At 57.4% G+C, this 14,584-nt stretch overlaps 8 protein-coding genes across 8 annotated transcripts; 2 read left to right on the top strand and 6 right to left on the bottom strand.

Moving 5' to 3' along the window:
* Positions 1-151: 151 nt before the first annotated feature.
* Positions 152-1,159, bottom strand: PG997_014673 (uncharacterized protein; the record flags this gene model as incomplete). Its single annotated transcript, XM_066818987.1, has 3 exons — positions 152-661; positions 718-954; positions 1,097-1,159. 3 exons carry the CDS (start codon positions 1,157-1,159, stop codon positions 152-154), a joined length of 810 nt encoding a protein of 269 aa, XP_066661175.1.
* A 305-nt stretch (positions 1,160-1,464) lies between these two features.
* PG997_014672 (uncharacterized protein) lies at positions 1,465-2,424 on the bottom strand (the record flags this gene model as incomplete). The annotated part of the gene is made up of 2 exons (XM_066818986.1): positions 1,465-2,229; positions 2,365-2,424. The coding sequence occupies 2 exons, from the start codon at positions 2,422-2,424 to the stop codon at positions 1,465-1,467; spliced, it is 825 nt and encodes a 274-aa protein (XP_066661174.1).
* Positions 2,425-2,911: 487 nt separating this feature from the next.
* Positions 2,912-4,655, bottom strand: PG997_014671 (uncharacterized protein; the record flags this gene model as incomplete). Its single annotated transcript, XM_066818985.1, has 5 exons — positions 2,912-3,232; positions 3,274-3,535; positions 3,669-4,078; positions 4,158-4,529; positions 4,617-4,655. The coding sequence occupies 5 exons, from the start codon at positions 4,653-4,655 to the stop codon at positions 2,912-2,914; spliced, it is 1,404 nt and encodes a 467-aa protein (XP_066661173.1).
* A 620-nt stretch (positions 4,656-5,275) lies between these two features.
* On the bottom strand, positions 5,276-5,923 carry PG997_014670 (uncharacterized protein; the record flags this gene model as incomplete). Its single annotated transcript, XM_066818984.1, has 1 exon — positions 5,276-5,923. The coding sequence occupies one exon, from the start codon at positions 5,921-5,923 to the stop codon at positions 5,276-5,278; it is 648 nt and encodes a 215-aa protein (XP_066661172.1).
* A 2,705-nt stretch (positions 5,924-8,628) lies between these two features.
* On the top strand, positions 8,629-9,189 carry PG997_014669 (uncharacterized protein; the record flags this gene model as incomplete). Its single annotated transcript, XM_066818983.1, has 1 exon — positions 8,629-9,189. The coding sequence occupies one exon, from the start codon at positions 8,629-8,631 to the stop codon at positions 9,187-9,189; it is 561 nt and encodes a 186-aa protein (XP_066661171.1).
* Positions 9,190-9,238: 49 nt separating this feature from the next.
* Positions 9,239-9,922, top strand: PG997_014668 (uncharacterized protein; the record flags this gene model as incomplete). Its single annotated transcript, XM_066818982.1, has 1 exon — positions 9,239-9,922. The coding sequence occupies one exon, from the start codon at positions 9,239-9,241 to the stop codon at positions 9,920-9,922; it is 684 nt and encodes a 227-aa protein (XP_066661170.1).
* Positions 9,923-10,281: 359 nt separating this feature from the next.
* PG997_014667 (amino acid permease family protein) lies at positions 10,282-12,425 on the bottom strand (the record flags this gene model as incomplete). The annotated part of the gene is made up of 2 exons (XM_066818981.1): positions 10,282-11,677; positions 11,701-12,425. 2 exons carry the CDS (start codon positions 12,423-12,425, stop codon positions 10,282-10,284), a joined length of 2,121 nt encoding a protein of 706 aa, XP_066661169.1.
* A 422-nt stretch (positions 12,426-12,847) lies between these two features.
* On the bottom strand, positions 12,848-14,398 carry PG997_014666 (Transcriptional regulator sdnM; the record flags this gene model as incomplete). The annotated part of the gene is made up of 2 exons (XM_066818980.1): positions 12,848-14,152; positions 14,216-14,398. 2 exons carry the CDS (start codon positions 14,396-14,398, stop codon positions 12,848-12,850), a joined length of 1,488 nt encoding a protein of 495 aa, XP_066661168.1.
* Positions 14,399-14,584: the final 186 nt, after the last annotated feature.

The raw sequence follows: 14,584 nt of genomic DNA, 5'->3' as shown, positions 1-14,584 counted from the left end.
TATAACCTTTCCCAGATCTGACAAATTCGAACGATACTGTCATTACCCCCCTTTCGAGTTCGAGGCAACCCACGTAGCGTTATTCACTGTGAACCTGGTATACTATTATAAACCTGTAACAGTACAGCCACGCAAGCTCCGAGAGCCTTGCCTAGGAGTTGTCGCAGGTAACAATAACCTTCCATTCGTCCTGCTGGCGAAGCACGGCCCGGCCATTGTAACTCGGATTGTCCCGCTTCTCCCCGAGATAGGCCCAGTCCATCGCCGCATTGACCTCAAAGGACAACTGGTCGTGCAGGAGGCGGAAGCTGTCCTCGCCCACGAGGTGGAGCCGCCGATACGTCGGCGCCTTTCGGAAACAGTGCACCCCGGCGGTGCTGGGGGAGGTCTGCCCGTCCTCGCGGGGCGCGCCGTGGACGACGGCGACGAGGTTCCGGATCGCGCGCACCAGCGGGCGGGTCAGCTCGGCGGTGACGAAGGCGCCGACGAACCCCTTGTGCGGGTCTTGTACTTCCACCGGCTTGCAGGTTTTGCTTTCAAAAACGAACCGGAGGTTGGCGAAATTAGCCGGTAATGGCCGTCCCGCGAATCTCGCGGCAGGGACAGCCGGTTGGAAGCTGCGGAGGCGCCACCACTCCATGCCGAACAGGAAGGTATCGTGCTCGAGGCCGATGGGGATCTCACCGACGGGGGCGCGGCCGGGGTCGGTCGGTGAACTCGGGGGAGCGCGAGCTCGTAGCGGACGGCCTCGTGCCAGCATGCCGCCCGGTTGGAGAAGACGTGGACGGGCAGCCGGACCGGGTAGAGGGCGTTGGCGACCTCGCGGCTCTCGCGGCTGGCGTGGAAGATGGGGCGGAAGGGCTGCTGGAGCTCGCGGGTGATGACGATGCGGCGGAGCCGGTGTTCTACCAGCAGGATGCGGTCGCGGTACTCCTCCAGCACGGCCTGCTCCCACTATTGGTGCACGATTTATGTGTTAGTATACTTGCTATCGTGATTTGTAATGGAACCTAGTCGAGACAGGAAGTGGGCTAGTTTCTTGTTCGAATTGGGTCGCAATTAGTTTCTCCCGAGGGCTGGGCCCGGCTTTACTTACGATCAGTAACCGAATTTCGGTTGGCAGTTCTGGGAACAGCGAGAAGACAGAAGCAGAAGCCATATTGAATATATACTAGCGCATGTGAATAAAACGAAGAGAAGTGGACGAAAAAAGACAATGTCATTCTGCTGCACAGAGAAAATCAGGAAAAGGCATATTGAGTTCAACGTTATATTATTGGTTACTTTTGTTGAGAGAGTGCGTTTAGTTTCGTTTGCACGCACCACGTGGGACCGCAAAACTCTCAACAGGGGTATAAGGGGTAAAATGAAAGCCTCATCAGTGCTACCTTTGCGAGAAATCAACTTTTTCTGGCAACTTGGCTTTCCCGGCAAGACAGAGAGAGATATCAGAGGGAAGAGGGGTCACTCTTGGCTAGTCTGGGTCCGATGAAGTCTCGCCTGAAAATCGGCACAGGTCAACATCTTCCACGGGTGCTGCCCGTGGAGCAGCAGTGCGCGGCCGTTGTAGCTCGGGGTACCGTCATTGGCAGTAAAATGCCAATTCAGCGCCGCATCGACTCTGTACGATATCTGGTCACCCATACCCCACACTATCGATCTAATGCGGGGGCCGTTGGTGGAAATCGGGTAAAGACATCGAAATTTCTGCACACCTCCAAAGACGGATAGCGCCTTAGCACTTAAGTCGAGGTAACTTTCGGGGTCTCGTCTCGCTGCCTCGCTGGACCGGTCGTCGATGACAACTTGGATGAGGTTCCAAATCAAGCGCGTCTGCTGGGGAGATAGATTGCCAGACACAAACCCGCCAACGAATCCTTGACCAATACTTTGCACGTGTAGCCACCGCCAGGAAAAGCCGACCATGAAGTTGTCCAGCGCCAGACTAACGGGGATCTCACCGCTAGCTGGCGTCTCGAGAGTCTCCTTAAAAGGCGCCGCATTGCCTCTCACACTTCGCTGGTACCACTCAAAACTGGGGAACCCATGAAAACGGTACATGGGAAGTCGAACCGGAAACATGGAGTTGGCAACATAGCGGCTCTCCCGGCTGGCATGGAAAACGGCGCGGAAGGGCTGTTGGAGCTCCCTGCTGGCAACGATACGGTGTGTGGCCTCGTCAAGTATGAGAACTCGATCACGGTACTCTTCGTGCAATGCAGCCTCCCACTATTGATATGAATGTACAAGTCAGCCAGGTATTTCTCGATTGCTTTGGTAACCTGCCATCTGATCCACCACAAAGAGCACTAGTCCTTCTTCTTGCTCGGGTGACCATCATGGTCAGGGATCGGTGTTACTGACAATCATTACCCGGATCTCGGGTGGGAACTTGGAAAATAGAGAGAACCGTTCGTCAGACATGGTGGAAATGTGCGTATACGGCGTATCTAGTATGTGGATCAAAGGTGGCTGCGGTTTGCGTTATAACTATTAGAAGAAAAGAGAGAAATGTTCTCGGCGTTGAGTTACTACATTAGACAGGAGAATATTTAAACACAATGCATGACAGCATTTAAAGTATATCATATTTGGGTTTTGGTATAAATGGGTAATCTGCTCTTTGTGGGTCTTTTCTTTCTGGCACGCAAGACCTGGTTTTGGATTGATCAGCGTTTCCGTGCTTTGACAGAATTAGGGATTGTACCAGCATATCTTTCGGACACGCAAGAAGTGCTCAGAAGCCTCGAAAAACATGGAGATGGTCATCATGTTATTCAGGTTGCTGATATGGAGGTCCCATGCTTCCTCTGGAGATACACCTCATCGGATTTCTGAGTTAACCCTTAAAGCTCTCATCCCTTCCTCTTCAACCAAAAAAAAAGCAAAAGACATCAGCAGGTACAGAACCCTACGAAAACGGCTCGGCCGCAACCCTCGACTTCCGGACCCAGACCGACTGGTGATTGCACCACCCCTTGAGCCCGTCGGTCCCCTGCTCGACGCCGACGCCGCTCTCCTTGAACCCGCCAAACGCCACGTTAGGCGTGATCTCGAAGTGCGAGTTGACCCAGACCGTGCCGGCCTCGAGCTGCCGCGCCATGCGCTCCGCCCGCGCCGTGTCGGCGCTCCAGACGGAGCCGCCGAGGCCCAGCAGGGAGTCGTTGGCGCGGTGCAGCACGTCCGCCTCGTCGGACCACTTGAGGAGCGGCACGATGGGGCCGAAGGGCTCCTCGGCGACGATGCGCGAGTCGTCCGGGGGTTGTCGATGACGGTGGGCGGGAGGAAGAAGCCCCCGGACGGGGTAGAGAGGTCCGCCTTGTAAGCAACCTTCAACCCTTGCTTGGAGACGTCGCTGTACAGGTCCTGCACCTTGGCGTACTGCATGCTGTTCTGGACCGGGCCCAGGGTGGCGTCGGCTTCGGTGGAGGCGCCGACCTTGAAGGTCTTGACGACTTCGATGAAGGCGGCGAGGAAGGCGTCGTAGATGCTTTCGTGGACGTATACGCGCTTGATGGCGAGGCAGATTTGGCCGCTGTTTACGTATGATAGGAATGCAATCTGCATTGCGAGAGGTTCCCGACGGTTTGGTTAGCCAAAGACTTCCGTTTGGTTTGTCTGGTATTCTTTCTCCCCGGGAGATTGGCATGGGTGTGCAAGCTACTCACCTTGGGAACCACCGTCGCCAGATCCACATCGCCGCAAATGATAGCCGCATCGTTCCCCCGAGCTCGAGCGTGACGCGCTTGAGCGTCGCGGCGCACGCCGCCATGACCTTCTTGCCCGTCGCGACGGAGCCGGTGAAGCTGATCTTGGCGACGCCCGGGTGCGCCGTCAGCATGGGGCCCAGGTCCTCGCCGCCGCTGAGGACCTGCAGGACGCCGCGCGGGAAGAGGCGGGCCGCGAGCTCGCCCAGCTTGAGCGCCGTGTAGGGGCTGTAGGGTGACGGCTTCCAGACGAAGACGTTGCCGACGAGCAGCGCGGCCGCGAGCTTCACGACGCCCAGGCCCATGGGGAAGTTCCAGGCCGTGATGCCGACGCCGACGCCGAGGGGGACGTAGCGGCGGACGACGTTTCTCTGCCAGGGGGTTCCGACGCGTTAGAAAAAGGGGGCATGGCCGCGGTTATCAACATAGGGAACCCGGGGCAGACAGTACCTCTTCGGTCTCCTCGACCAGCTCCTCCTCAATGCGCAGCGGCACGATCATCCGGATCAGGTTGCCGAGATGGAACAGCTCCATGCCAACGCCCTGCGGGGGCTTGCCGGTTTCCTTTCCGAGCAGGGCGCCGAGCCCGTCCCGGTTGGCGTCGATGGCGTCGGCGAACTTGAGCAGGTAGCCGGCGCGGTCGTCCGTGGACAGGTCGCGCCACGCCGGGAACGCGGCCTGGCCCGCCGCGACGGCGCGGTCGACGTCCTGCTGCGTGGAGATGGGCACCTCAAATAGGGGCTTCCCGGTGCTGGGATCGACGGCGCGGCGGGTCTCCGCCGTGGTGGTGAGCTCGTTGTCGATCACATTGCGGAAGGTGGTCTAGCGGCGGGGGAGATATTAGCAACATGGACCGTGCTGAACATTGGCGCCCCTAGAGTTATATGAGCGGGACGGGGCATAATCTACCTCGCAGTCGTCGAGAGTGTAGCTCGAAGTTGCAGACATGTTGTGTAGTGAAAGTGGGCACCTCTGTTTACACAGGATGGAATTTATTACTGTTCCATTACACTGCAAGTGAAGATAGAAATCGAACCTTATAACCGACGATTGTTTTATTCCAACAGCTGCATGGCTCGTATATGGTCCCGCTCGCAGACAGAGGCCGGAACAATTGTCTCGGAGGATCTGTTGAAGATTGGATATGTCACGGCTTGGCGTCTGACATGTCACGCCAATAGGGGCTTTTCATTGGTCGGATACTCAGCCGGACCCCCTGCTGACATGCATACCAAGTGCGATACCCTCACTTACGATCCACATTAGGGGTCTTCTTCCGGGCGGGGTTAATGTCGCCCCCGAAGCCATCGGCACTCAACATTTATCAACCATCCATGATTCTTCAACGTTGCTTCGATTCTTTTATTTAACTACACAATAACGCCTACTGCCTCTGGCAACATGAAACCCGTGAAATGAAAAGAAAAAGTAAAGGAAATTTGACCCGTAATCGACACACCATCTCCTCATGCCATACAGCGTCCCGTAAATTGCTCCAAATATATAATTCAGGCACAGCAGAGTCCCACTGACACGTCGCTCTTGTGGGACCGTTTCAAAGCCCTGATCTATTTTCTCCATCTGTTGCCCATAACCTGCTGGTAGGGGTATTTGTAAGGAAACTCCTTGGACCAAGGCGAAGTCTGGTCTTTGGGCGCCTCCGGGGGCGGCTGGATGACGGAGCACTCGAAGGCCTTGCGGCACTGGACGCCGTCGGAGAACTCGGGCTTGTTGCAGGCCATGCCGGAGCCGTCGCCGAGCGGGGTGTCGGAGCCGTCGTACGAGATCCAGCCGCGAGGGCGGACCGCGTTGTCCAGCTTGACGTCGACGTACTCGGCGGGGCCGGCCTTGCCCCGGAGCGTCACCTTCGGGTTGTTTGAGTTCGTCATGAGCGCCTGCAGCAGCCGGCACTTGTTGTCGAAAAGGGCCACGCTGCGGTAGTCCGAGGCCCCGGCGCTCAGCCGCCCCGAGTCGTCGCCCGTCGCCACGTACAGCGTGCACCAGCCCGCGCCCGTCATCTCGCAGAGCTTCCAGTTCCACCCCGCGGCGTTGCGCGCCACGTGCTGCTGGTGGGGTAGAAGTTCGGAAGAGGAAGCCGGAGGAGGGACGTCATTATTCTCGGGTAGTGTAGAGTTGGGCGCTTCAGCAGCCCAGGGTCTTGCCGCCACCAGGCCCGAGAGGCAGGAGACGAAGGCTGTGACGACCGTGAGATGCATGGTGCTTCCCTCTAGACTTGGGTTTAGGGTTTGGGGTAAGCCGGTCGGAAAAGGGGGAGATGAGGATATGTGAATGGGGAGTCCTGTTGGATATGGAATATGATGGTAGGCAAAGGTGTTTGTTTATGTAGGCAACGTGGGAAGTTGTATCTGCTTGATGCTTCTATTGGACTTATGGCGGAAGGAGCAGCTGTAATATACTGCAACTCGAGGCCGTCTTAGAGAGCCATGCCACAAACGTGATCCTACTTCATGAGGATTCATTCCCTTTCAGGCTACCACCGAGTCACGATGGCATTGTATCTGCGTCCATCATAGCAGCAACTGTGTATATTTTCTCTCCGTGACTTATTCCAGCGTAGAAAACAGCTAATAATAGAAACACTATCCGCGAGGCAACGGCGTCTGTAGGATCACTTTGTTATTTTGCCGCCGTTAACCCCCAGCATGGACCACAAGCGCGCTTGGCGAGCTATGGCACAATATCGCCGGAGCAATTAGCCGGGACATCTTCGATCATTCCGAGGCCCGGGGCATCTCCGTGCCGGATACAGGAGACACGCGGGTACACTTCTTTCTCTTCTCGCGATTGCATCATGCCAAGGATGTGGGGCTGAGCCCCGAAGCAAGTCGCATGTTAACGCTCTCAGCCTCATGTATGTCATATGCCAAGGCTGAGCCACACTGTTGTTGGGTGTGCTTCTTGGGGTGCAATATAGAAACGCTGCTCGTTGGTTGGGCCGCGCCGCTTTGGATGCTTGTTACCAAGACATCGGGATTATATCCCTGCTTTCCGCCTTCCCCCGGGGTTCGTCTTTACTTTCTCATCTTCAATACTCTCGAGGTTTCTCGGTCTCTTCTTAATCTTTTCCTTGCCAAAACACCCAGTCTGGCCCAATCGGAGGATCCTGCTTCCGCCGACTCAGCCTTGATTAAGAGCGCCCACCTCGAGTCATATGCGCCCAACCGGCCAAGACAGGCGAAGTGTCTTCGCCGTATTATGGAAGCAAGCTAAAGCGACGATCCCTAACAGCCCGAGCGTTGGTTTTCTCAATCGGGTTATGCTCCTTGTTGAACACCGGTACGATGATGGCTGCCTTGCTGCTTCAATTCCTCCGGGGGCGGATGATCTCAATCCCTGCTTGCTTACTTCCCTGCGTTACACAGGTAGCCGCCGTCTGTCTGTGCCGCGAACCCCACCCGCTTTTGTTTCCTTTAAGCGCTCTCGTGTCTCCAGGGCTGTCCATCTTCTTTGATCATTTCTCATCATTACCTTTATCTTCCCTATTGCGTTGATCCGACAGATCAGTCAACACCACCTCTACCAGAAACGAATCCCACCAGCATCATCAAGTCAGTTGCCAAGTATGGCACCCAACTCGGAAAGCGTCCCCTCATCCAAGGGAGCAGAAGCCATGCCGGCTCCTCAAGGTACGTCATCCCCCCGTAGCAGCAGGACTGATTACGTGCAATACACAAGCAATACTAATGCTTTGGTTGATTGATTTCTGGTGAATAGATGAGCCGCCCCGATTGACTCATGCAGAAGGCCCTCATAAAAACCCCGAGCGTCCTGATGGACCACATTTTGTTGTTCCACTTGGTGTACATACCATGGACGGCCTACAAAATCTACAGCAAAATGGATGGCTGGGATAGTATCGACTGGCCAGATACCTTTATACTTTTTGTGCACCGCCGGCGGCGGTCACGTTGGTTGTGCTCGGACCCAAGATCGTCTATCAGGATATCCGCAGGCTCCTGGGGTTGAGCTCTGTTAGTTACTTTTAAAATGGAATGCAATGTTCGATCAGAATCTCTCAAGTGTTGTTAAATCAGGTATTACATGCCTCAATAAAGGGTTCTCGCCAGTGCCTCATCCATGGACTAATCGGAAGCGTATCGTACCTAAGCTATGTTCACATAATGTGTGTTTACCCTCTTGATTATCAAACATCGCCATTTCCCGTCATAGCCTGGGCCACACAATTTTACTTCAAAGGCTTCGCCACGTGATGAAATAAGAACTGGAACTACATAAAAGAGCTACAAACAAGGTAACAAGGTGGAGTACATGTGTATGATTCAGAGAGACATAATGCCCGTCAAGTGGAACAAGGGCCAATGACATGTACAGCGGGATAACGCCCAACATGCCAAGCTATACAGCCTACTTGCTGACCTTCTGCAAGGCAGCGGCGCATCGAGTGATGGTCAGTCCGGGGTGGCTCAGCCAGTTCTTCCGCGGGGTAATAGAGAAACAATAGGATCGTTAAACGAGGGAAAGCTATTCATAGGTATCTTGAACCAGGCACTCAAGGATCCCAAGGACGCTGCGCATCTGGGTCATCCATGCATTCGGGGTATCGATGGCTGCAGGTTGGATAGTTTGAACACCCAACAGCATTTCCTCAGCCACCATTGGTATTTGCTGCGACGGACGGAAAGTATCGAACCCAGTCGCTCTTGGAGTTGCCTTGTATTGGGATTTCAGACACAACGCCCGAAGCAGGTATGTGATAGATATAAGAACTCTGCCAATGCCATTTGTATCACCTCCCGATATTCATCCAATCCACAAGTTCCCGACCTCAGTGCATAATCACCTATTCTTTACTACACTCCTATCCACCACATTTGGCCTGCATTGACAATCTCAAACGGGCATTTCTTTTTGATCAGTCTGAACAGTCAGTCCAAGCATCATGAAAGCCCAACTTCTTCTCATGGGACTAGCCGCCCCTTTATCTTTGGCCGGTCCTCTGGTCGATATGGCGGATGATGCGGTCTCAGCCCGGAATTCTTCCACCACCTTGTCCAGTACTGACCTCGCCCCGGTCCAGCTGCGCGCTGATCTGAGCGGTATTAAACGCTGGGTCCTGAGCGTGTCGTACTTGAAGGCCCTTGGGGTCATCTTTGGCGGCGCGTCCGCCGTGCACGCCTGGAAAGGCATGGTCCAGTCCTGCCAGACGTATAAGGACTCACCAGATGCCAGCACCGGTTACGACTGCGTCATGGCCTCCATAGTTGAGGCCACCACCATCGGCCTGTTCGCGGTTTCCGCCAAGGACCAGCTGTACGAGTGGGGCACCGATGCCAAGGTCTACTTGGACGTGACGCTCCGCGAGGGCATGGGCTACGTGCAGCGCGTAACCGACTTCACCCCGTGGGCGGCCGCTGCGGGCCTCGGGCCCCTGGATCAACGCGGCCGCGGCGGGCATCCCGCTAACCAACCGCCCCAACCGCATCCAGCGGCGGGTTCATGACGACGTCGCGGTCTGGACCAAGCGGGCCGAGGAGGTCTTCTCCCGCAGCATGGGCGCCGAGGTCCGACACGTCGGCAGCTGGAACGGCACCACCGTCTCGGCCGACGGGGTGGCGAAGCGGTCCGACGACGACTTCGGCCGCAGCGACCACGACCACGAAGTCTTCGGAGTGCGCATGCCGGACTCGGGCCGCGACCTCCACTTCGCGACGACCCCGCGCGACGACGGGCATTTGCAGCTCCGCATCGGCTTCGGCCCGGGCCCGATGACGGCGAACAATCGGCGCTGGGTGAAGCGGAACGGCCTGCCGATGGCGCCGACGACGACGCGGCCCGTGGACCACTACTTCACGCAGGGCGGGTTCGACATGCTCGTCCGGACGGACGCGGGCGGGGAGACGACCAACGAGCGGCCCGACGCCAAGGACCCGGCGTGGCAGAAGCGGTGGCGGGCCATGTGGGAGTGCTACTTTGGCGCGCCCGACGCCAAGACGGGCGAGTTCCCGCCCTCGTGGGAGAGCCCCGGGCTCTGGTTCAGCGTCGTGGACGACAAGGCCAAGGGCACCGTCGTGGCCGGCGCCATGGCGCCCTTCGCCGGCTCGGGCGAGGGCGAGCGGTCCCTGATCACGAGCATGACGCTCGAGGGCGGAGGCGACATCGAGAGGGATGATCAGTGCAATGGCGCCGGGCTGGATGTGGACGAGCCGTGGGTTCCCGAACATGACGGCCTGTAGCGAAATTAGCGATCAGCCGGACAAATCGTGGGAGAGAGGAGTGTGAGTCAATAAGACCGGGATATATTATGGAGTATTGTTTCTTTTTATTTTTAAAAACATATTGAGTTACCACAGCGAGAACAAAAGTAACATCAAGCGCAGGATGGCCATTTTGACAAACAAGTGGCTATTGATCATACACGTGATTCCGTAGGCTGTAGATTTGTGAGAGATGCCCTTCAAGGTGTAGGATGTAATGTGACTCGCGAATCGGAAAGACAACTGAAGAGACGGGACTAACTAGATTAGACACGGTGGCCCGCTGCTGGATTATTTGGAAGCAATTGCCTATGGTGTAATCATGGAGAACAGACAACTCATATTTTGCCTAACTCAAGCGGCAGGCTTTCCCAGTTGTCCCTCCAATCCAGACTATCTCCCTTCGCCGGCCACATCCTCCGAAGCACCTCCTCCAGATACGTGGCTTCCGGCGGCGACGACTCATCGGGATGGCTTTCCGCCCACCTGCGGCGATAGTCGCGATCGCTCTCCGTCCGGCTCTCGTCCCGCGCCTCCCGCTCCTTACGGCCGAGCTCCACCACCCGGGGCGCCGCGTCGTCGTCGCGTACGCTGCGCTCGACCAGGTAGCTGCGCTGCAGATGCTCTATCGTGTACTCGAGCCCGCACCTCTCCCCGGCCGGGCCAAAGTCCGGGCCTCCGCGCGGGCGGAGGCGGAGCGAGCGCAGCGGCGACTGCCACGGTCGGCCCGCCGCCACGACGTCCCAGATGGCGCGCGCGAGGGCCTCGTCCACGGCGCGGTTGAGGAGGCCCTCCCACACGTCGCCGTTGCGCAGGTGGTGCCCGCGCACGAACACGTCGCGTTTGTTGAAACGCAGGTCTTTGAAGAAGTCCCTAAACGGCTCGCGGTGCCATCCGTCGTCTGGCTCCAGTGCGTACCGACTGGGGCAGTGGAGGTGGAGGGTTAGGTCGGTGAGGGTCGGGATGGTGTCGAGGGCGCGGTAGATATCGACTTCGGCGGGCGCGCCCTTCTGGCGCCGGATGGGTAGGCTCAGTTTCTCCAGGCGCGAGCAGGCGAAGCCCAGGTACAGGATGTGGTCGCGTCCGTACGTCGACGGATGGTGCCGCCCATAGACATTGTCCACAGCCGCGTAGGGACGCAGGGTAAGGCTTCGTAGGTCTGGAGCGTGCAGCCACAGGATGGTGTCGATGGTACCGCTGTCAATGTGGCCGGTTACGCGCAGCGACTCCAGGGGTGGAAGGGACGCGAGAAACATCGATAGTGGTGAGTCGCAATAATCTGGCGCGATCTGATCTCTCTCGTCGAGGACGAACTTGATGTTCAGTCGGGTCAAGTTGGGGAACGATGCGTTCCGGGCGGCCCACTTCAGCGCCTCGTCGCTGACACCAGTGATGAAGCTGAGATCCGTCAGTTTCTCGAACGCGGTATGGCGTTGCCACGTTGCCAAAACGCTGGCCTCTATTGGGTTGTAGTCGAATAGTATGAGGGATTCCAGGCAAGTCCGTTTAGCCGTGCTCGCAGCACTCTGGCACTGCGGTCCCGAGCCTAGTCCATTCCAGGGCGGATTGTGGCGGATCACCCATGGGCGCCGGGGATACGAGACAGGCGAACAATGCGTCAGCTTCACGCGCTTCAGGTTCGAGGCCATGCCGTCCGCGATAAGGCACATGGCGGCCTGCAAGTTGAAATCGATGTTTCTCTTGGCGTCGTACTTCATCCACCTGACCCCAAGGCTGTGCAGGAGCGGCGAACACACGATGGCCAGTTCGTGCGGATCTGTCGAGTCCTCCCGTAGGCTGCGGAAGCGAAAGTAGGGAAGATGGAGTCGGCATGCCGGATGGTGCTTGTGGAGAGCTTGGAGCAAACTGGGGGAAACTGGTTCTCTTCGCTGGTGAAGACGAAGTCCTCGAGGTGTGGCAGAGCTTTCAAGAGGTCGACAACCGGCTCCCAAGCCTGGTCCTCCTCCGGCAGTATCGCGATAGGCCCGTCCGAGTCAAACGCGGCGTACACGGGTTCGTTGAAAACATCCCTGGTGGTGCCGTGGTATATATGGTCTCGCAAGACGGGTTCTCTAGGGCGGCTGGGGACCCGGCTGTCCCCCTCAATGGTGGGCTCCAAGGAGCCTCGGACTTCGAGCCATCGCACGTGCCTCTCTCCCCGTGTGGGCTTGACAACTTGGAGAAAGCGCTCTACGTCGTGTCGCAAATCCTGCCGCTTTGTGACCTCGAAGCGGATGCTTCGGAGTCTCCAGGCCATGGCGGCGGCATTACACACCTTGTTGACCTGTGCGAAAGCGGCCAGGCTTGGCGGATGGTCATGGTGGACAATGCCAGCTACTTGGAGAAGTATCTCGGTGGGCAGATCACCCGGGGCAGGCGAAGTTGGCATGATCAGTTCTTCCTCTTCCTTCTGGCTGGCAGAGCTGGGGCGGAGCAGTTTCCGGGACCGCCAAGGCCAAAAGTAGCCTATTGAAACGTACATTTGGACAGCAACCTCGGTGAGTCGATGGGCATTCCTCTAGCTGATGATAGACTTCCAATTTGAGAGAAGTAATTATGATAAAAAAGATAATCGGATATTCAGGTTTGGGAGGCTCGGACTTATAAGACCAAACGAAACATGCTGTGTTGGCATCGAATTAGGTTCGTACACACACCTCTTTGGCTACCTCTTAGGCAGCCAGCAGCTGTTTAGAGAGACTAGCATCACCCAATGCGGGGCGCAGTGAATCATAACAGGAAATGGGGGTCATTCTCCACCCGCCCTAGAAGCCTAGAATTCAAGGACGCTACCGATTATGTGCTCTAGATCAAAGCCGAACGAACGTGTAGTTGGTACGATAGGTGAAGACCAACCCAGAATGGCTGGCGAAGTAGCGCGGACCGAGCGTTTGTGGCATGAAATCAATCAGCGGCGCGACCTGGTAACACTTCAAGCGCCGACGACACCCCCTGCTGAAGCTCGCTCTCAATCTTGGCCCACAGCCCCTTTTGTAGACTACCTCCCAACCAATACCGCCCCTCAGAATCCTTCCCGATGATGCAGAAACTGTCCCGCATCGGCCATACCGTACTCGAGACCCGGTAGCTGACGAAGCTAGGAACGACGGGCTGTTGCTGACCCTGGTCGGCCTTCTTGTAGTCCACCGCGGCCGGCGCGAGGTCGACCTGGTAGAACTGCGCCTGCGTCCAGTTGGTGAAGACGATCATGTGCATGCCCGTGTCGCCGTACATGCGGAACGTAGACATGTTCGTCCAGTCGGGCATGACCTCGGCCACGAGCGCCTCGATCTGCGCTTTGGTCCCCGTCTCGACGATGCTCTGGCGCATCTGGGCCGCCATCCAGCTGATCGGCCGGCTGAAGATGTCGCGGATCTGGGGCAGCATGAACAGGCCGAGCGAGGCGTTGGACAGGTAGGCGTGGCCCGCGGGCAGCAGGTTGCCCGACAGCACGCGCCGGATGTTGTAGGCGTTGCTTATGTTGATCGTCTTGTCGGGCTGGTTCCGGAAGTGCAGCGTGGCGTAGCGCGTCCACCATGCCACCAACACGTCGCCCTCGCTGATCCAAGGCTTGGCGTCTCGTGCCGAGCCACCGGCCTGCGCGGCGAGTTCGTCCAGGGCCGACTGCCGCAACTGCCGCACAAACGACTCCGGGATGCAGACGATCCGCCCCTCTTCCTGGTACCAGAACACCTGGAACGCGCGCTTGAGGACCCACCACAGCATGCCGAGCCGGCCCATGCGGCTGCCCTGGTGCTTGTGCTTTTCGGTGGGCTGCTTGCCGAGGTCCTTGAGCAGGTCTTCGTCGAAGCCGCAGACGGGCGGGATCTCGGCCTGGCGGCCCTGCAGGACCAGCATCCAGCCCCGGAAGAGGCCCTGGCTGCCGAGGCCCATGCCGTCGAGGAGCGAGTGCAGGCAGCTGACGCTGACGAGGGTGGCGTTGCGGAAGGAGACGACGTGCAGCTCCAGCTGCGGCAGCTCGCGCGCGATGAAGTCGGCCAGGCCCGCGGGGGCGTCGGCGCGGCGGGCTAGGGGGTCGAATACGGCGAGATCGGCTACGATGGTGGGTTTGTCCGGGTGGTGGGTTGGGATCTTGCAGCCGAGATGGTGTTCTTCTACGTCCATGTCGTACGTGACGTGGGAGAAGGTGATCGCGGGAGTCTTCTCGTCGAACGTTGCCGGCACATGGTACACCAACTTCCCATTCTCCTGGAATTGAGGTTAGGCAAGCTGTCGAATCACTGCCTTGGTATGGATGGGGAGATACGTTACATTTCGCTTCAGTCGCGATCCGAGCTTGCACCAACCCTCACGGCTCACTAGCTCGATCAGGCTGTCTCGCAGGATCAATGGGTTGAGGACTTTGTCGTACTTCAGCATGAGACTGAGGACCATGTTGGGGTACACCGGCATGGTGTCGAAGTCATGGAGAGGGATGACCTTTGCGGATTCCATTTTCGCGGTAGCAGCAAAGAGAAGCAAGTCTGCTCGTGGATTTCTCCGGGATGCTGCTCTTGTAGCGGGCGACGTTCAGGATGATTCCTTGGGCTCTGATACCGAGAATTCCCTTCAGCGGACAGGAACTTGGTTGTTGGGAACAGAGAATGCGAGAGGAACATGTTGAAATTTTCCTTCGGATGT

The sequence above is a fragment of the Apiospora hydei genome (assembly GCF_038363865.1).
Source record: "Apiospora hydei strain CBS 114990 chromosome Unknown utg000010l_segment0_segment0, whole genome shotgun sequence".
NCBI classification, from domain to species: Eukaryota; Fungi; Ascomycota; class Sordariomycetes; order Amphisphaeriales; family Apiosporaceae; genus Apiospora; species Apiospora hydei.
The sequence above is the reverse complement of the archived record's forward strand: the minus strand, read 5'-3'. Positions and strand labels throughout refer to the sequence as shown.